The 20533-nt window shown below is 38.7% G+C and overlaps 1 protein-coding gene across 4 annotated transcripts in view; it reads left to right on the forward strand.

Moving 5' to 3' along the window:
• Window positions 1–1007: 1007 nt before the first annotated feature.
• Window positions 1008–20533, forward strand: part of LOC131239953 (uncharacterized) — a 68242-nt gene continuing 48716 nt past the window's right edge. The window contains exons 1-6 of one of the 4 annotated variants that reach the window (XM_058237909.1): window positions 1012–1337; window positions 1707–2283; window positions 2400–2508; window positions 2956–3022; window positions 3316–4056; window positions 16209–18054. In XM_058237909.1, the coding sequence (XP_058093892.1) occupies window positions 2088–2283; window positions 2400–2508; window positions 2956–3022; window positions 3316–4056; window positions 16209–18054 (2959 nt within the window). In that variant the 5' untranslated portion in view covers window positions 1012–1337; window positions 1707–2087. Of the gene's footprint in view, window positions 2284–2399; window positions 2509–2955; window positions 3023–3315; window positions 4057–16208; window positions 18055–20533 lie in introns of those variants that run through there. The other 3 variants (XM_058237910.1, XM_058237911.1, XM_058237912.1) reach the window with 3 other exon arrangements.

The following is a 20533-nucleotide window of genomic DNA, read 5'->3' on the forward strand; positions in this document are numbered from 1 at the left end:
CATGTAGCCTTGAAATCACACTGATCAAATGATCATAACCGTCCAAATGGTGGCGATCTTGGTTGGCTGCCAAAAATTGGGCATGCAATCTCAGATGGTTGGGATCATTGGATCAGTGAAATCTTTCAGGCTTCCATGTATCCAAAAGAACCCTCCTACGAATTGGACAATCTGGATTTACCTGCATACATGGACATGTATCTAAAAATGGCCGAAACCGTTCATGAAAATGGATGGATTATAATTGACGGTCTATATTCAACGCATCTGTGTGGCCCAAAAAACGAATTTACAAGCTTATATTTTCATTCTTATCCTTTTAAGATGCAGAACCAATTGTTTCATGCATAGGATTTTTTTATACCGTGCATCTTTGACAAGTGTGCCGAGATTCACTTCTTCATCACGCACTCGCGCGAATCGGTTAAGTATTTCCCAACTTCCCAATAAAAGTTGGTTAACCTGTACCGTTTTCGCCAATCTCGGTCTTGCGCGTAAACAGTGGCATTATCGTCAATTCGCTACCCTTTTTATCAGATTGCAACCGGAAAAGAAGATGAGAAAATATTTCATACTCCAGCAGAAGACGGCAGGTAATAACCAAGCACTTACAAATTGGATAGGTGAAATAAAAAATTTAAAATCAAACTGTCCAAATTGTGGTTCCGAGTTTATATGTCTGATAAAACAAAATCTAAGCTTATTTTATTAACTGAGCATCGGATCGGTGAATATGTATTGGACGGTTAAAAAAATATATATATCGTATGGCCTTACTTTAACAAAAAAAAAAAAGTGTCCGCGAATGGAACATTGAGATTGTTCCAACAATGGACGGTGACTTAGCAACAGTGAGTTTCACAATTTAGTCAGTTCATTTTCATTTCACAATTCTGAGTGCGTGTGTATCAGGAGTTATACTTACCAGAGTATAAAAGAACTCCACAGGAAGAAATAAAAAACAAAATAAAATACACTGCGTGAGCCGAGAGAGAGAGAGAAGTGACTACGAGAGGAAGAAAGGAAACTTGCTGTTAAGGAAATATCAGCACTCCTTCGAAAGAGAAAATCTCATGAGAGAGAGAGAGAGAGAGAGAGAGAGAGAGAGAGAGAGAGAGAATCTCGCAGTTAGGGTTCCTGCAATCTCTCTACCCACCCTCGATTCTCGCAAAATCCCGGAAATGCGGCAGATCCGAGCCTTTGAATCCGTTCTCTCCATCTCAGGAACGGAATTGAACTCCTTTCCGCTTGAAATCTCCTCGAATTTCGACAGGAAGAGAGAGAGATCTCCTCCGGAAAGTCTTTGGCTCTCGGAACGTTAAGATGAGCAGACGCTGGTACTGAATTTTATAAGAATTTTTGTTTTTTGAAGTTCTGTTAGATTGCTTTGAAGTTAGGGTTCGTCGTTGTGCAGTAAACCACTCTTTTAGAGAATGCATGAAGATTTTATGGTTTGAATTTTCATATATTTTCAACTTCAGCGAGTACAATGATAATTCAAAAGTCTGTGTTGTCCTGAAGTTCCATTCCTTGTTTAGTGGGATCCTTTTATGGCTTTATGAAAATTTATTAATGAAAAAGGAGAATTAGGGTTCAATTACGAAGATAGGGATGTGGAGTTCTTGTTATTTGAGAAATTCTGTTTGTCTTTTTTTTTTTCCCGGTTGGGAGTAAATGACTTGAAATGGGCGCTTCCATGGTTGTAGGTTTTTGAGGTCGTGCTTTAGATTTATGTATAAAAGTGCGATTTTTGCAATCTGTACGGAAATCTGAGTTCTTTTCTTCAGCCAAGTTTGAAGAGAACTGCGTCTTTGTATGGTTGGATTATAGAGATTTTGGGAGTTTGTTCCATGCATACGGACAGAGTGGACAATTTTTTGCTGTTCAATGATATGTACAAAGGTGAAATTTTGTGATCCATAAGGAAAATTGGGTAGTGGCTTCTTTTCTTCAGCCGAGTTTGAAGAGAACTGCATCATTGAACGGTTGGATTTTGGATATTTTGGGAGTTTATTCCATGTGTACAGACAGAGGAACATGTTGCTGGATCCAGTGTTAGAATCACTGTAAGCATCTGGGGGTTGAAGATGCCCCCTTCTCCAGTGTTGAGGTTCTCTCCGGTAAGGGAGCTTAGAAGAGAAAATCACAAGAGGGGACACAGTTTCGAGAGCGGGTTACACCTCAAGGAGAAAGACGATGATCTCACACTGTTCAATGATATGCAGAACAGGGAGAGGGACAATTTCTTGCTGCAACCTGTGGAAGATTTTGACGAGTCCCTCCGTAATTCTCTAATCTATGTCCATGTATTTGCTTTAATTTTTATGCTTTTATGTATTCATTTTTAATCTGGCTTATAAGACATTTGTTCCTTAATGCTCATTATCCTCCTATCACAGCAATAAAATTGACATACTTCTCGGACCTCAACCTTGGCATCTCCATTCCAGTTCGGGGAGAGAGCAGTGATCTGCTTAATGCAGACGGCGAGAAAAATGATTATGATTGGTAGGTCATTTTCCTATTGCTTTTATCCGTGCTCATAATGTAGGGTTATTGGAACTTTGCTTCTTTTCCAAGTTTGAATCATGTATGGGCATATCTTGGTTGCATTTATATGCTATTTATGCATAATTCATACATTTTTAATGCAACGAGAGATGCAAAGTACAAAACCTGATTAGCTGTTAGCATCTCAGCATCAACCCTCACAACTTCTGCTTGTTTATGTCCTCAGTCCCTTCATACACTTTCTTGACTCTTCAAGCTAGAATTCCTACTAATAAGGTTTTTTTTTCTTCTTTTTTCATTTTTTCTGAATGGGAATGCCTATTTCTAAGTTATAATTAGAAAGATGTTCTATTTCCTTCTCTGGTTGTCACACTGTTTTGCTGCCTCTAGTAGTAGTTCATTGTATGCAGTACTAATGGCATGCTCGGTTTCATTGAACTCCAGGCTGTTAACGCCCCCCGACACCCCACTTTTCCCTTCTTTGGATGATGAGACTCCTGCCACTAATCTTGTATGTAGGGGCAGACCTCGAAGTCAACCCATTTCCATCCCAAGAACCACCAAGGCATGTTACCCACAGTCTTGTCTGGAAGAAGCAGTTCTTATTATTTGTCTGCTTCCCATCTTCACCTTTCTTTATTGATCTCGTGGATTTTCTTTTGTCTGATTCTCAATAAAATTGGTTGAGATATCATTCAAAAGAAAATAAAAATAAAAATTTGTATGCTTCCTCCAGAAATTTCTTGGGTATTTCAGAATTCTATCTGTACTTCTCTAATTCTAATAATGTATATCTGATCTCAGACAGAGAAGAGTTACAGGACCGGTAGAACTAGTGAAAGTCCACATCGATCAAGTCCATCCCCTCGGTCTGGTTACTGTACATTTCAATCAAGAGGGAGGCCATCCTCTGCCCCTCGTTCTAGTCCCACTCCTGTTTCACGTTCCACGATGCCTTCACGAAGACCATCCACTCCAAATAAACTATCAGCACCTGCTCCAAGATCATCTACACCCACACTCCAGCGGACGAACACAGGTGTCCAACAATTTTCATCTGTCAGTAGGGGGACCTCCCCAGGAAGGTCAACTCGTGGAAATTCCGCTTCACCTAAATTACAAGCATGGCAATCAACGCTCCCAGGTTTCTCCGTGGATCCTCCTCCCAATCTTCGGACTTCTCTATCAGATCACCCAGCCTCACATGTGAAGGGCTCATCACCAGCATCAAGGAATGGGAAGGATTCATTCTCGAAAGTCAGAAGGCAATCAATGTCACCGACTGCTTCTAGAAGTGCCAGCTCATCGTACAGCTATGATCGAGATCTCTTCAGCTCCCAGAGCAAGGGCTCTGTAGCATCATCTGGTGATGATGATATGGACTCTCTGCAGTCTGTAATTGTGGGAAGATCGAACCATCCAACTGCAAGGAAAAATGAAGCATTTTCAAACAGCAGATCTGTAGCATTTTCGAAGAAGCCAACCAGATCACTGCCCTCAAGTTGTGCTCCAAAAAGATACATCGATTCTGCAGTTAGACAAATGGTATGTTTCTCATTGTTTAACTCATTGTGATTATCACAAGTTCTTTCTAGTGATTTGATTTTCTCATATGACTAATTATAAGCTACTAAGGGCCCATTTGGATACCACCAAATAAGTTACTTTTTCTATTTACAGCAGTAGATAAGTAACTTATTTAGGATAGGTAAGTTTGGCTTATGATCAATTATAAGTAGCTTTTTTATTTAAAGTTACTTAATCACTTCAGTTTAATAAGTAGAAATCAAGATAAGCTACTTTAAGAATAAGTAGCTTATCTTAAGTAACTTACGATCCAAATGCACCCTAAATGCCCAAAAACTTCTGTTCAATTTGGTATAACCTTTTGGCTTGCATGTGGTCCAGGGAAGCTTCATGTGAGCTCATTCAGTTGATTTCTATGCTAATCTTAAAAAAAGAAGAAGTTGATTTCTAAGCCTTCGTCTTTCATACATGCTTCATTTTTGTATTCCTAGAAAGCAAATAATATAGCAAATACTCTTGCCAAGGAGGGTGTTGTAAGAACAAGCCTTATGTTAGCCCCCACTATCCACTATCTCAATAGATATTATATATTACTAGTAAAATGCACGTGCATTGCACGTGGAAGATTTCAAAGTGTGTGAATAGCTTTTAAAAAGATATTACATATTATTTTAGAAATTAAAGCATGATCCATTTGATCCTACCATGTAGATTGGTGGACATCTAATGGACCATAAAAATGAAATGTAGTAAAACAGTTCATGTATGAGGAAAATGTAGTAAAACAGTTCAAGTCTGAGGAAAATGTCCAATGATCGAGTGTAAGGATAACCTAATCATATTAGAATTTGATTGCATGATCAACCTTCAACATTTACAGACTTGAACACACATATCCAAATGTGCCTTTGATGGCATGAGTCATGACAGATTACCTTTGAGATGGAAGCCATTTTGCTGGTCCCAATCCAGATGTGTGACAGAGAACAAATTTCACAGTATGAGAAGTACTAAAATTCCAAAGAGAAGCAAATTGAGATTTCAAAGTGGTTCATGCAGAATTTGGCTGTACTACAAATCATGGTTTGTAGAGTTCTTGATTCACTTGGTGTTTGGGCCGGCATGTAAAATGGAGCCCAGATGGAGTCTGCGGAAGTGGTCCACACAAAAAGGAAGTGATTCAAACAGAAGGTGGAGAATGGGGGTATGAGTGCATTGAGTTTGGCCTCACAACGTTTCTGTATATTGCAAATTTTCAAAATGGATTACTTGATTGGTGAAAAAACTTGCAGAGAAGACTATTTGCCTAATATACGGCCCGACTTTAGACTTTGGACTGGGCTTGGAGCTGGACATATCTGCAATGAGGATGCATCCCTCAAATTCTGATCGTCTTCTTTCAAATTCAACTTGAAAGTAATATAATCACAATTTGGAGCCCAGACATTCAATATGAACACTGAGGAAATCACAATATAGTTATTTACACTTTATTAGACTCAAAATTGCAATTCCATGGGATAGTGAATCCAAACACAACCATAATCTTTGATGGGTTGATCAAGTCAACTAAAGCACCCATGTCTCTATGGATGATCTGCTACTGACACTCCTTGTCAAAGTAATGGAGTTTGCAGGCCATCCCAACGACAATCTTGTATCATGTTTTCCAATCCATCAGTGGGCAATGCTCATTTACCAGAGGCCCATACCCAAAGAATATGAATTCAAGACTCCCTATCAAATACTTAAATATTCCAAATCTGATGAACGATTGCACAATTTGTTATCTTGGAGAAGAGAAGAGATGGACTCATGCAAAGAGAATTCAAAGATCAGATTAAGGCCACTGTTGATGCGGCAGCCTAACATGACAAGATTTTCGGATGACAGATGTGTCCAGTCATCCTGAGCTCAGTCAATAATTCTCTCTTTCTGCTTGTCTGTTGAAACTCTTGTAAGCTGCTTAATTGCAATTACTTGCTGTCAATCAGGACTTCTTAGTAAACCTCTGGATATTATCTAATCCCCACCAAAGCAAGATTTAAAATCATTCAGCACAAGAGATCAAAGAGAAGAAATGGGTCCGCTGCATATATATGAGGTACGTTTGCTAGAATGCAAAGTGAGACCTTTCGTATAAACAGTTTGGATTGTTGGAAGATGACCCAAATTCTAAAGCTGAAGTCCTGACTCATGCTCTAGAAAGTCAATCTAACATGCAGACACATCCATAAAATCATATATGAATTGTTTAGAAGAAATTATATAAAGTATATGTGACGACATTAAAAGATACAATAAGTGTTTGCAATATTGATAGTATCGGCCGATACTATTGGTATCGCAGGTCAATGATATTAAACATCCCAGAAGTTACCAAACTTCCAACTATCGTGCGAAATATCGGTAAATGTCACAATGTATCAATGATAAATTGATACATTGCGATGTTTCAAGATATTGTTGTTATATACTTCTTGGTATCGATGATACTATCGATATGTATTGTCAATCCCCCTTCCGGAATATTCAAAAAAAGAAATTGTAAAAAGTCAAAAAAACCATTTTCTCTCAAACTTTTTGCTTTTAATCCATTATATTATTTCAACCAACCTCAAAGTTTTCTAGCACTCAAAAGTACCCAGAAAGAGTTTCCCTTGCATAACCCCAATTCAACTCCCATAGAGAGTTTATATACCCCGTATATAGAAATACCCAAAATACCCTATTCAGTCAGGTTGGGTTTTTAAAATGGGTTTTGGTTTGGTCCTCATACAATTTGGATTGGGGCCGTTGCTACCAAATCCCCACTACCAAGTGGGGGGCAAGCCCTCTGTGTAGAGAATGTTAGTGTATAGTAGTGGCCCTTGGCCCTTTTAGTGTAAGTGCATTTGCACACTTTCCTCTTCTCTTGCAGTGTACTATATGCTCTATTATAATAAAATATTGTGTTAGGGGAAGCAAGCCTAACACAATATCTTTCCCAAACTCTCCTCTTTCTTCTTCTCTCTCAATCTTCTCCTATTTTCTTCACATTATAATTATCATACCATTCTCTACTTAGTATCGGAGCATAGATCTAGGCATTCCACATCCAACAGATTGAGAGGCAACATGTCACCTTGCTAACGTCAGCAGCCGTACGGCTGACGTCAGCATTGTTCGGACACATGGACTCTGATTGAGCTAGAAGTTTAGGGGTTTGATAGATCTTGATTTTAGAAGATTTGTCATGATTTTTTTCAGAATTTTTTGAACCTCATTTCATGGTATTTTGGGCGAAATAGAGAAATTTAAAAATCGAGCCCATCTTCCGTTTTTCTTTGATCTACCTCAAATTGGTAAGCTTTTTTTTTGGTTTCTTTGCTCAAGATGGACTGAAATCTTCCTCCCAAGCTACCCATAGAGGAATTTTTTAACCTAAGATCCATGTTTGAGAGGGTTTTAACCTCAAATGGATGTGCGGCTGGGCCGTTTTTCACTCGGTTGGGCCATTTTTTTTACTGAGTTTTCTATTATTTTGGATGATTGCTATTTGTTTGAGGTTTATTTCCTATTACCTTGAAGGATTGAGTGAGATAGAGTTGTTTGAATCAATCCTCCTTGGAATATGGTCTCTTTTGGCATAGGTTTATCTCTCTTCGACTCTCCTATGGCTGACAAAGTGCCCTCATCTCTTGGCATAGGGTCTCTTGAATCCAACCCCTTGCAGACTACCTCCACTAAGTTGAATGGTGATAACTATCTTTAATGGGTATAATTTGTAAAAGTGTTTTTAGGAGCCCGTGAGAAGTTGTCATATATTTTGGATGATCCCCTAAGCTCTACAGATATTACCTAAAAGTCTTGGACAAAGGAGAATTATCAAGTTATTGCATGGTTATTGAATAATATAGATTCCTCTTCCTCTATTGACAATAGTATATGCTGTGTGTCAGCACGCTACTGTGCTGTGTGTCAGCACGCTACTGTCTCTACTCTTCATTCTGATTCATTTATGCCACCAGAGCGTTCGACACATCTTGCTGGTGATCAGTCCTCTCTTGGCCTTTGGGTACCATCCTTGAGTTCAGGGCGTATTTCTAGTTTTGGTGGTCGTGGTAGAGACCGCGAGGTTGATTACAGTGGTGGCGGTCGTAGTCTTCGTGGTCGTGGTAGACGTGGATGAGGACGTGATGGTTCCCGCATTTGTTCCCATTGCGGTAGAACTAATCACATCACTGATTATTGTTGGCAGCTCCATAGTCGTCCTACGTATGCTACTACTTTTGTTGCATCCACAATTGCTCCTAAGACACAATCTTCCACCCCGACAACTGAGCAGTCTACTTCAGGGGAGTCTCTCATCATTTCTCAGGCTGCATATGATGCCCTTATGCGGCTTCGCGTTCGTGATATTCCTGAGCCATCTCACGCAGCTTCGGCCCAGTTAGGTACTGCTCTTCTTGCGTCATCCTCTCCTACCTCCTGGGTCATAGAATCTGGAGCTTCCTCCCATATGACTGGTAGGTCTCAATTCTTTTCCTCTTATTCTCCTTCTCTTCACACTCAGTATGTAACAGTCGTAGATGGAATCCAAACTCCCATCTCTGGGATTGGTTCCATCCCCCTTTCTTCTTCCTTGCTTTATACTCAGTCTTGCATGTGTCTGTTAACTCTCTTACTAAATCATTAAATTGTTCCATTACCTTTTTCCCTTCTTATTGTTTGTTTCAGGACCTACAGACGAAGAAAGCAATTGGTGGGGGGCATGAGCGAGGCATTTATCTTCTCGATGATACACCTATTGCCGCTTCTAGTACCCTTTCTCTGGATCAAGAGTCCATGACTCGATGGCATTGCCGCTTAGGCCACCCATCAATAGCTAGATTAAGAATTTTGTTTCCCTCCTTATCTGTCACTAAACCGTTATGTTGTGATATTTGTGAATTGTCTAAACATCATAGTGCTACATTGCCTCTTAGCTCTTCTGAGAGGAAATCGCAACCTTTTATTTTGGTTCACTCGGATGTCTGGGAACTAGCTCCGGTTACCTCTACTTTTGGATTTAAATATTTTGCTACTTGTATTGATGATTATTCACGTATGATTTGGATTTATCTTTTGAAATCTAAAATGAAGTGTTTGATGCGTTTAAAGTGTTTTATCATGAAGTATGCACTCAATTTCAATGTTTCATCAAAACCCTCAATTCTGATGATGGGGGGAATACATGTCTACTGCCTTTCTGTCCTTCTTGCAGGAACATGGTATTTTGTCTAGAACGTTGTGCGCTCGCACACCTCAACAAAATGAAGTATTACACACTTCATGATAAAATACTTTAAACGCATCAAACACTTCATTTTAGATTTTAAAAGATAATGGGGGGAATACATGTCTATTGCCTCTCTGTCCTTCTTGCAGGAACATGGTATTTTGTCTAGAATGTCGTGCGCTCGCACACCTTAACAAAATGGTATTGCAGAACGAAAGAATCGTCATTTTCTTGAAGTTGCTCGCACCCTTCTGCTTGTTATGCACCTACTTAAACATTTTTAGGGGTGATGCTCTTCTAACTGCTACTGTTCTTATTAATCGTATACCCTCCCATATCCTGTCTTACAAATCTTCATTTACTATATTGTATTCTCATGATAATCCATTTCCTCTACCACCTAAAGTTTTTGGTTACACATGCTTTGTTCAAATTTTGGATGGAAGTAATGATAAACTTAGCCCCAGGGCAATTAAATGTATCTTTCTAGGGTATACTCGGAGCCAGAAATGGTATAAATGTTTTAACCCATTGACTCGCAAGAAATATGTCTCTGTCGATTTAACCTTCTTTGAGGATATTTCTTTTTTCTCAGCTCCAGGCTAATCCCTCTGTGATCCTTTTGCAAGTCAGGGGGAGTATGACTCATATCCTCTTTCTCTTTCCACTAGTGATCATGGGAAAACTCCTCTTCCCTCCGTTCAGCATCCTGTTGGTGATTTAGGTGACCCTAAGCCTCTATGGGTGTATCATCGTCGAGATAAATCTTCACACGCTCAACCATCCACCCTTTTGCTTAATTAGATGTCGGCTCGGGTGATTCTCCTACCTCGAGTTTAGATCTCCCTATTGCCTTGCACAAAGGGTCACGATCTTATACTCAATCCATTAGTAATTTCTTTTTATATGATCATCTTTCGCCGTCTTTTCAATCGTTTGCAGCTTCCTTTTCATCACAGACTATTCCTCAGTCTCCCTCACATGCTCTTTAAAGTCCTGACTAGATGAAAGCGATAATAGAAGAAATGTCTGCTCTTGAGAAGAAACATACTTGGGACCTTGTGCTACTTCCTTTAGGGCATAAACCTGTTGGATGTCGATGGGTTTATACAATCAAGTTTCTTCCAGACGGCTCCATTGATCGCTAGCTAAGGGTTACACACAGACTCATGGTGTGGATTACTTCGAGACATTCTCTCCGGTGGCTAAGCTTAATTCGATTCGCGTTGTGATCTCCTTGGCTGTTAATTTATCATGACCCTTGTTTCAACTTGATGTTAAGAATGCATTTCTCCATGGGGACCTTGCAGAGGACGTCTACATGCATCGACCTCCTGGCTTTGTTGCTTCTCACAACCCTGCGCTTATCTGTCGGTTGAAGAAGGCTCTTTATGGACTCAAACAATCCCCACGTGCATGGTTCGAAAAATTCAGTCAGGCTCTCTTAGAGTTCGGCTTTGTTCGTAGTCATACTAATCATTCTCTCTTTATATGTCGTCAATCGATTGGCATCATGGTTCTCATTGTATATGTGGATGATATTGTTCTGTTCGGTAGTGATTCTGTTGGAATGAGGGATGTCAAAGTATTTTTAAAGACCAAGTTTGAGATCAAGGATCTTGGTCCTCTTCGCTACTTCCTTGGAATTGAAGTTTGTCGCTCATCATTCGGATTGGTCTTGTCACAACAAAAATATGTGTTCGATCTTTTCATGGAGACCGACATGTTAAAGTGTAAGCTCGCTACCAGTCCCATGGATATTTCGCAGAAGCTTCGACCACATGATGGTGCTCTCCTTACTAATCCTAGGATGTATCGACGACTTGTAGGCCGGCTTATTTACATAACTATTACTCGCCCAGTTCTCTCATTTGCGGCGGGCATTGTTAGCCGATTCATGCAAGCTCTTCGTACTTCCTATCTCACTGCTGTCTACCGCATACTTTGATATCTAAAATCAGCCCCGGGTCTTGGCCTCCGCTTTCAGTTGCATGGTCATCTTCATCTTTCTGGATATTTCGATGCTGATTGTGTAGGTAGTATTTATGATCACCGCTCTACATCCAGCTTCTATACCTTCCTAGGTGGCAATCTTATAACATGGAAGAGCAAAAAGCAACCGGTTGTTGCTCGGTCCTCGGCTGAAGAAGAATATCTTACTATGGCTCATGCGACGTGTGAGCTCGTGTGGCTTTGCAACCTTCTTGAAGAACTTGGCTATCCTCATTTGGATCCTGTTCCTTTTCATTGTGACAACCAAGCGGCCATCCATATTGCTCGTAACCCAGTTTTCCACGAGCGAACCAAGCATATTGAGGTCGACTGTCATTTTATTCGGGAGAAAGTAGCTTCTAAGGAAATCGTCACCCCCTTTGTTCGATCTGGGGATCAACTTGCTGATGTTCTTACAAAGTCCTTGAGTCGAGATGCTCTTAATCGTGTTCGTAACAAGTTGGGCATGATCAACATCTATGCTCCAACTTAAGGGGGAGTATAGAGAATGTTAGTGTATAGTAGTGGCCCTTGACCCTTTTAGTGTAAGTGCATTTGTATACTTTCCTTTTCTCCTGCGGTGTACTATATGCTTTATTATAATAAAATATTGTGTGTTAGGGCAAGCAAGCCTAACACAACATCTTTCCTAAAGTCTCCTCCTCCTCCTCTCTCAATCTTCTCCTCTTTTCTTCACATTATAATCATCAAACCATTCTCTACTCTCTGCACCCCCCATTAGGGCTTTATCTATAACTTCCCTCGCACTGTTCTGCAGAGTACAAACACCTATCATGACACTTCTTAGATTTATGAATGATATGAACTAATTTTGAATATAGTTGCATTACTCTAATGTCGAACAAAACATAGTTTAGGACTATATAAAGGGTACTTATTACGTGCATTTGGTTTTTGTGATCTTTTGATTTCTAAGTGTGTAGTAATGTCTTTTAAGAGATATATTACACGATAAATCTAATATTTCCCATGTGATACCCAATATGTTTCCACGTCCCAAGGGTGCGATACATCCATTGATACCAATACTCAAAACAGTGGATATAATATCAGTTCATAAAGAAAACACATATAACATCAAATCTACGTTGGGACATTCATTGATACTATATAAATACTGATTATCTCAAATAAAAAATCAAGATGATGATAACAAATAAATAAAGGTTTTCCCCTAATAGCTACATTATCATGTGTAGGACATCCACTGTAGTGCCTGCCTGATCCAGCTATTTTTTAGCGCTAGTATATGCATGCAAAAACACTTTGGGAGCATCATTTGTTCCATGGATCCAGTACATGACAAGAAAAAACATATAAACATGTGGACATAGGTAAGAAGCTGATGTAAGAGATGGCCTGCATGCTTAGATGGCATGCTCATACACCTGGAGAGTCAACATAGTTACGACATTGCCCTATAGCATATGCAGGCACATTACTCTTTAGTGCTTTACTCCTCTAAATGACTCTGGCCTAAGAACATATTGTTTACTCATGCCTACATTTTCAACCTAGTAATCATCTTGTTGGATAACCATTTCTCCTAATTATATGCTGAAAGCTGTAAGGTTGTTCCATTAAGGATCCAGCTGCTGTAAGGTTGTTCCATTAAGGATCCAGCTGCATATCAGAAGGAATCACCAAATCCTCCTTTATCTTCTTGACAGATAATCAATAAGTTTATCAGAAATAAAAGAACAGGGAACGTCCTCCCAATACGAGGAGCCAAATGGCTCAACATATTTTGGGAAAACACAGACAATGCATTCAGCATAAACATACACCCTACATCAACCCTGATAGTCACTGTAGCGTGCTTGATTCATCTCACTATTCAAGAAGAAGCAAGCCAGGGTCCCTTAGAAAGATTCGTGGGCCACAAATTGTGAAATGATTTCAATCTAGGCCAAGCGTGTGGTTGGCTGCACCAAATATCATGAGATTTCATGATATTTTGCACAGATTTGGTGCAACAAAATGCACCCTGAGGAATTTTTTGTTATGATGGACCCCAAGTCCAGGATGTGACACTTCCAATAGGACTTGTTTGGATGCTCAATTGAACAGAATTGTAATTTATTAAGTTTATTAGAAATAACGAAGAGGAAGGTGGCAAGATTTTAACTGTAATGACAACCAGATTCCCTGATCACAATTCCGTGGATTTTCAAGTTGGCATTGAAATGACGGTAATTGGAACATTTAGACAATCCTAACCTTCTGATCAATGGAGCAAATTAACCACTAATATCAGATGAACTTGAGAAAGAAGTATTTATAATACAATTCAAGATGAGAAAATGAGAATATCCAAGGTTTGCTTGGGTTGTAGTCTTGTATCAGCATAGCCCATGGTTCAGTGATACCAATCCGTGAAAAAACTCTGAGATGGAAAGATCCTAGCCATTGAATATTCCACCTTTGTCCAGCTGAATATAGATCAGTGCTGATGTGCTGCATTCTCTTATGTGAGCTTCTATTTGGTGGCCAGGTTTAGAATTCTTTGATCTGGGCATATTGATGGTTTGGGTGTTTTGAAACACGGGCCTCTTCCAAGAAATGTAAGAGCTAATCCAAATCTGCAAAATTGACAGGAAATATAGAAAGTAAAGCAAGAACCTGATGTATGAGCAGTACAACAACCTGTGATTTTATGAACATATGAGATGCCTTTTGGAGAAGCACGTGACCAATTCATATGACCCAAACCTTTATGTCCAAAAACAACGGCTACGACTACCCCATCCACCATGGAGCCATGAAGCAACTGGACTTTATTTTTTTCTTTATTATTGTTATTATTATTATTATTATTATTTTTTGGTTCGTCAAACATCTAATAAGATGCCTAGAAAAGCAAGCGAACTCTAACAACAAAAATAATCTAATGCCCATCAGAGTGAAATTCCATAGCTTTTCATGTCAAAACCCAAAGAAGAGAAAATCAGTCTTTATTTTCTCCTCCAAATAGAAAATCTAATTATTACCAAAAATAAAAATAAAAAATCCAAGCTTTCAAGAGAAAAAACCAGATAATTAAAATGGGTTTTTTCTCCTTTTCCTAATAACTGTGACACAAATACCTTTATGAAATCCATTGGTTGCTTCAAGGATCTCTTGATAAGAGAAGCATTTCTATTTGGGCCTTAATTACAGTTATATGCATTGATTAAAAACGTTTGGAAATCCAGCCCTGTCATTGTTGTAATCCCTGAAATGCCAAGTCTTCAAGGTAGAGGAAATAACATGGATTGTTTCTTACACTTGTGTGAGCGCTACCCATCACTCACACACACACACACACAAGTGCTGTTTGGAGCTCCCCACGTTGTATCTATGGCAACTAATCATCCAATAGGATTCCCAAACTTCAAAGTTGGAAGATCCAAAAGTGAGGTTGAGCCAACCACCATGTGGGACACCGGTGATCTTGGGGGTTTTTGAATGGTTGTTTATTTTTTCTATGGTGGGGTCCACCGTCTTCTGTATATGCCATCCAACCCATGCATTACTTGAATCCCACTATGATGACTGGATGTCCCAAAAATCAGGACAATAAAATCAGTAAGTAGGCCGGAGCATACAAAAATAATGGACAACCATCTAAAATCTCCAATTTCACGTGGTGACTGCGTGACAGTTAGACTGGACTGATTTTTGGGTTGTCCAACTTTCATAGTGGGGCAACCTTGCTAGACCGGTTGGATCCCATCCACACGGTTGGACATGGTGTTGTGGGGCCCACTTGTGGGCAACCGTTTGGGGGTGGGTCCCACGGGAGTTTCCCTCTTTTCCTCATCTGTGTTTTCTCTCCGTTGTTTGAAGTTAAATTTTGAATTCAGCTTCGAACTTAGATTGGATAAGGCTGAGATCGGATGAAACCGGATAACTTCCTGCCTCATCCAAACTCCTTGACGCTTCCCTATAAAATAGGAAGGAGATCTCTTGTGAAAATTATCCTGTAATTACGAGTCCAAAGAGAAAAAATAGAGAGGGAATTAACATATCATATATGTCCATCCAGCCCATTCCTTACATGATGTAAAAAATTGATCATAACTTGGGGCCATCTTTACTGTAGAATCAGATGGGTGATCAGACCTCTCTACTCCTGTAGTGTCTAGGCAGACCATTGGACCTACGCCGTTCATCAATGACTTTTGCAAAGGTTCCAAAAATTGTGTAGACTGTCAGATACTGCGGGCCCACTCTTCCGAGCCAACTCTCACACACACACCCCATTGTACATCACTTTAGAATAAGATTATTCTAAAGTCACTGAAATATGACTAATATGTTATGTATAAATCACTTTACAAGGGTATTTTAATAATTTCATGGGGTTGGAGAATGAGGAGGCAATTTGCTTTGAGTAGTATTTTTATAGAATTGTCTTTTAGGTGTGGGAGAAATAGATAATAAAATTAAATAAAGCAAAATATTGAAGTACATGAATTTTAATAAAATGCCCTTGAGATTTTGATCAAACATGGTTTAGGAGGGAGTGCTTTTTATTTTTGTAGGGGCAGAGAAAATAAAAATGGAAGAAAATAGACTCCAGTTTAAGGAGTAGTATAGATTTTTGACATTGAATAAAATATGTTATTGATCAAAAAGAAAGATTTCCAAGTTTGGACTTCCCACACAAGAATTACATTTAAGAGAATTCTACTTCTAAAATTTTGCATTTTCTATGTTTAATTCTGTAAAAATCATGTGAGATCACTGGCACTCATTTTAGGCTATCAGTTTATTAATTTTTACACAAGCAGGGAGGTCTGTTCTAAAGCTGTGCGCTTGCATGTTTAGTATGTTTTACTCCTATTCTGGTTTGCTTTTTGCCATTTGCATCCTACACCTTGTGAAAGTTACATTTCTCCATATTTTGGTGCAGGATGATCACAGAATTCCTCAGAATATGTTTAGGCCACTTTTATCAAGTGTCCCAAGTACCACCTTCTATGTTGGGAAAGCAAAATCTGCACATCATAGAAACTCTTCAGTCTCAACTAGCAGTAATGCAAGCTCTGAGCAAGGTGCCAGTTTTGCACCAGATACTGATGATCTGGCTACTGAATGTGCAAAGGCGTCCCTCCCTGATGCTCAAGAGGAACTGTTCATTTTTTATAAGGTGGAGGAGGTAAATGAAGATATTCAGCATGAAGTCTGTGATGGAAAACCCTGCGATTGGCATGGAAACTGTGATGGAAGCATTATATGCAACGTCGAGAAACGAGAGTCTGAAAGGTTAACCAGTAATTATGAGGCAGCTGCAATTGATGAAACTGCTGCTGAACCTGCAAATGATGCAGGTGAACTTTCAGATGTTGGTTGTGATGAAACGATGCCATCTTGCTCTTTGTGTGTTAGAAACTCCCTTTTCATGGAAAGAATGGATGGGAATGCTGATGTTTGTGGAGAATGCGCAAAGAAAAGCGGACTATTGATAGTCACTCAGAGCACCACAATTCACTCTGAGATGGCTTTGGAAGAAAATAAATTTCATGATGAATTGGAGCCTGCAATGGGAATACCTAAATTGCCAAAAATGACTAGCGATCAAGATATGCCCAACCAACAAGAAAGGCATGTTGAGCAGGGCCTTGGTTGCTTGCCAGACAGTTTTCTTCAGTTGATGGTGGCAGAAGGGGATCAACATCTTGAGGAGCAGCAATCTGAGAATGATCAGCATCTTCTGGGCCAGCCAAATGTTAGTTATATCGAATCTGAGTGTGTCACTGCAAATCAACATTTGCAACATTTTAATGGCCATCCAAACTTAAAGGTCGGCAGTTCAGAAGGTGTGGGTATTTCTGTACTTCTACTGAAAAGGTCAAATAGTAGCAAGTGGCCTGTTGTTGAAGGAAGGGCTTTTACTGCTACAAATATACCTTACAATGACCCCTCTTACGCAAGGGATAATTCAAATGCTATGAAAAGTTTTACTGGGCAGGGCAGTGCTTCAGCTTCTTCATCTGTTGATTTGGGATCATCTAGGCAAACAGAGGCCCGTCTTCAACGTCAGTTAAGCAGCAGGAAAGCCGACTTAGGAAACTTCAGGGATGATTCCAATGTAAAACCTGTTATCGCAAGATCATTTTCTGGAATTTCAAACAATGCATATGAGGCTTTAGTTCATGCAAAGAACACAAATGAAGAAACCTTTGATGATTCTGTCAGATGTGAGGAGTATGAGGCTCTCAAAGAAATGCTAGTAGCTACTAGAGGTGCTTCGGAAAGTATAGAAGTGTTTGATGGACATTCCCCTTTTGCCAGTACAGCTGTTCTTGAGGAACATAAATTTGACTGCACTGATGGTTGCAGTAGAACGGATGCTTCTACGTTGGAGTTATCTAGCCACACACGAAATGTCCTGTTAGAGGAAAACTTAGCTGCAGAGTTTGTACATGATGAAGACCTTGTTTCATCTGGTAATGTGGATGATCTCAACCCAAGCAATGCAACAAGCATGTCAGATATAGAAGTGGTAATCAGGACTGCCGAGCCTTCTGTCACGTTGGAAGATGTCATTTTATATGAAGTTGATGCTTCTTCAGTTATAATATCAGGAATATTAGAAAATGTCCATGGTAATACCACAGTTTCAAAAAATGATTCTGCATCTTCTCCAAAGAACATTGTGGAGGCATTCCAGGAGCCTTCCATTTCAGCAACATCAGAGAAGGGTCTATTTTCATCCCTAATAGTTGACATGTTAGATAATGCAGAATGTAATGATGGTATGTACTCTTTCCCTACTTGATTCGATGCCATCTTTTCCTTTTTCTTTGGGGAGTTATTTAATACTCCAGCTGCATATGATGCTTAATATGTGGGCACTCAGAAATTGCGAACAAGGCATATATTAACTCACATTAAACCGACTAAATTGTGGTACTTACCATCTCCAAGCCAAAAGTCAGAACTTATACTGGTAAAACAATTATACTATGGGCACTAATTTGTTGAAAAAGGACTACTGAAAATTTTTAAAGCATCCAATAGATGTCCACCAATCAGATAGTCATATAATCAAATAAGCATAAATTTTGGTTCAGGATACATCTAAACTGGAACGCACAATGTGGACAGCTTGATTTGAATTATTTGAATTCCATGTATGCAAAATCTAAGTAATTTATGTGCTTGAATATCATCCATCACACTTTTCCACAGTTTCAAAGTTTCTCTTTTCCTTTAGACTAAGTTGATCTGTTTTCCTTTCACGGACTTTCATTTTGGAAAGTTTCCAAGACTCATCTGTTTTAGACTTCCAAATTTGAAATACATTTGAAGAATTGCATTTGCATATTTGTTTCTATCTTTAAGAAGTATATTTGTCATAATAGACTGATAGTTCACTTTGCGATTTTTGCAAAAAGGAGATTAAAGAGGTAAAACACAAAACATGTGCAAACATGGCACACTTATGCAAAATCTGGGATTGATCATACACATGTACATGTATTTCATTAAGCCTGGTTTTTGGGATTGATCATGTTCATGTAGAGGCCCACCTAATATATGGTTGGATGTCACACACAAGTTCCACGTGGCCAGTGTTCGTAGTATCAGTATCGTTACATGTATCGTTGGCTAGGGATACGGAAACATGTATTGATATCACCGATATTGTTGCTGATACACGAAAATGTATCGCTGACTAAGGGAAATAGGGGGGAAATGGTGGAATTTCTCAATTAAAATTTAGGAGATGTTGAACTATGCATATTTAGGAATCAAACAATTGCAAAAGACTCGTACATAATAATTTTCCCTTTAATGGGGCTTAAAAACATGTAGTGTTGACTTAGGGAAACATTAGGAAAACATGGGAAAATGGTGGAATTTTTAATGATACTTCAGGAGATGCTAAAATACACATATTTCAATATTTAAGAATCAAATAATAGCTAAAAAGACTCATATTTGCATATTTAGGAATCAAATAACAAGTTTCCCTTTAATGGGGGCCTAAAAGCATGTATCATTGACTTAGGGAAACATAGGTAAAATGGCTATCCATCCATGCATGCACGTACATACATACAAATACACATTCATGATCCATCCATCCATCCAACCATCCATCCATCAATGCGTACATACACACATATAATGACACATACATATATACACTCATGCATGATCCATCCATTCATGCACACACACACACATATATACATCCATCCATCCACCCATCCATGCATCACATACATACATCCATGATCCATACATCCATCCATGCAAGCATGCATATACATGCGTACAAATATGCATTTTGTAATACAACCATGCACCCATAGAAAAAAATTGAAATGTATTTTTTTTTATTTTAATAAATGGATTTTTGGTGATATAGATATATCGCTGGTACATTGTCGGTACAAGTTACACCTGAATTTTACACAATCAAAAACATTGGTGATATCAATACAGTGGCAATACTTAGCGATATATTAACAATACTTGGAATTTTTTTATACTAGTTTATTTGTATTGCCTCAACAATACCGATAATATTGGCAATATTATCAATAATATCTCTGATAATCGGAACATTGCACGTGGCACACATGCCACATGGCAAGTTTGTTGTGATTGACCTCTTTAATCTCTCCTCACATGATGATGAAGGAAGATTAGAAAAAGAATTTGAACTTCTAATTGGGGATGAATACATACCAATCTAGAAGCGCAAACCTTTTCCTTGTGTGCTACAATTTGATCTCTAATACACCACAAATGAACAATGAACAACAACAATTGAGAGTTGGAGCTGCTCTACAAAACTCTTAGTCATTGCACCATATAGAAAATTTAATCCCATCTCAAGACAAGAAAGAAAAATATATTTTATTAATCCAAAAGTTTTATACTTTTCCTCATTATAAAAGAGACTCTAATACAATCCTAGCCATCCATTGCTTATAATCCTAACCATATTTCAATTAAACATTAAAAATGACTAAAATATCCATAAACCCCTTTGAATCAATTCATGCTTTAACTGGTCACGACTCACTAAAGCAATATTAGAATTGCATAATTTTGGGCTTATTTAAAAGCTTACTCAATAGGCTTGTAAAGGGAGTAATTTCTTATCATTCAAACATCATTTGATACTAAAAAAGTGGCTACAACTAACTCTAACTTTAACAACTAACTAAACAACCATTAATTTGACATTAGATCAATTTTAACTCAAAAGGTTGCCAA

Source organism: Magnolia sinica, chromosome 3 (assembly GCF_029962835.1).
Source record: "Magnolia sinica isolate HGM2019 chromosome 3, MsV1, whole genome shotgun sequence".
In the NCBI taxonomy this organism is placed as follows: domain Eukaryota; kingdom Viridiplantae; phylum Streptophyta; class Magnoliopsida; order Magnoliales; family Magnoliaceae; genus Magnolia; species Magnolia sinica.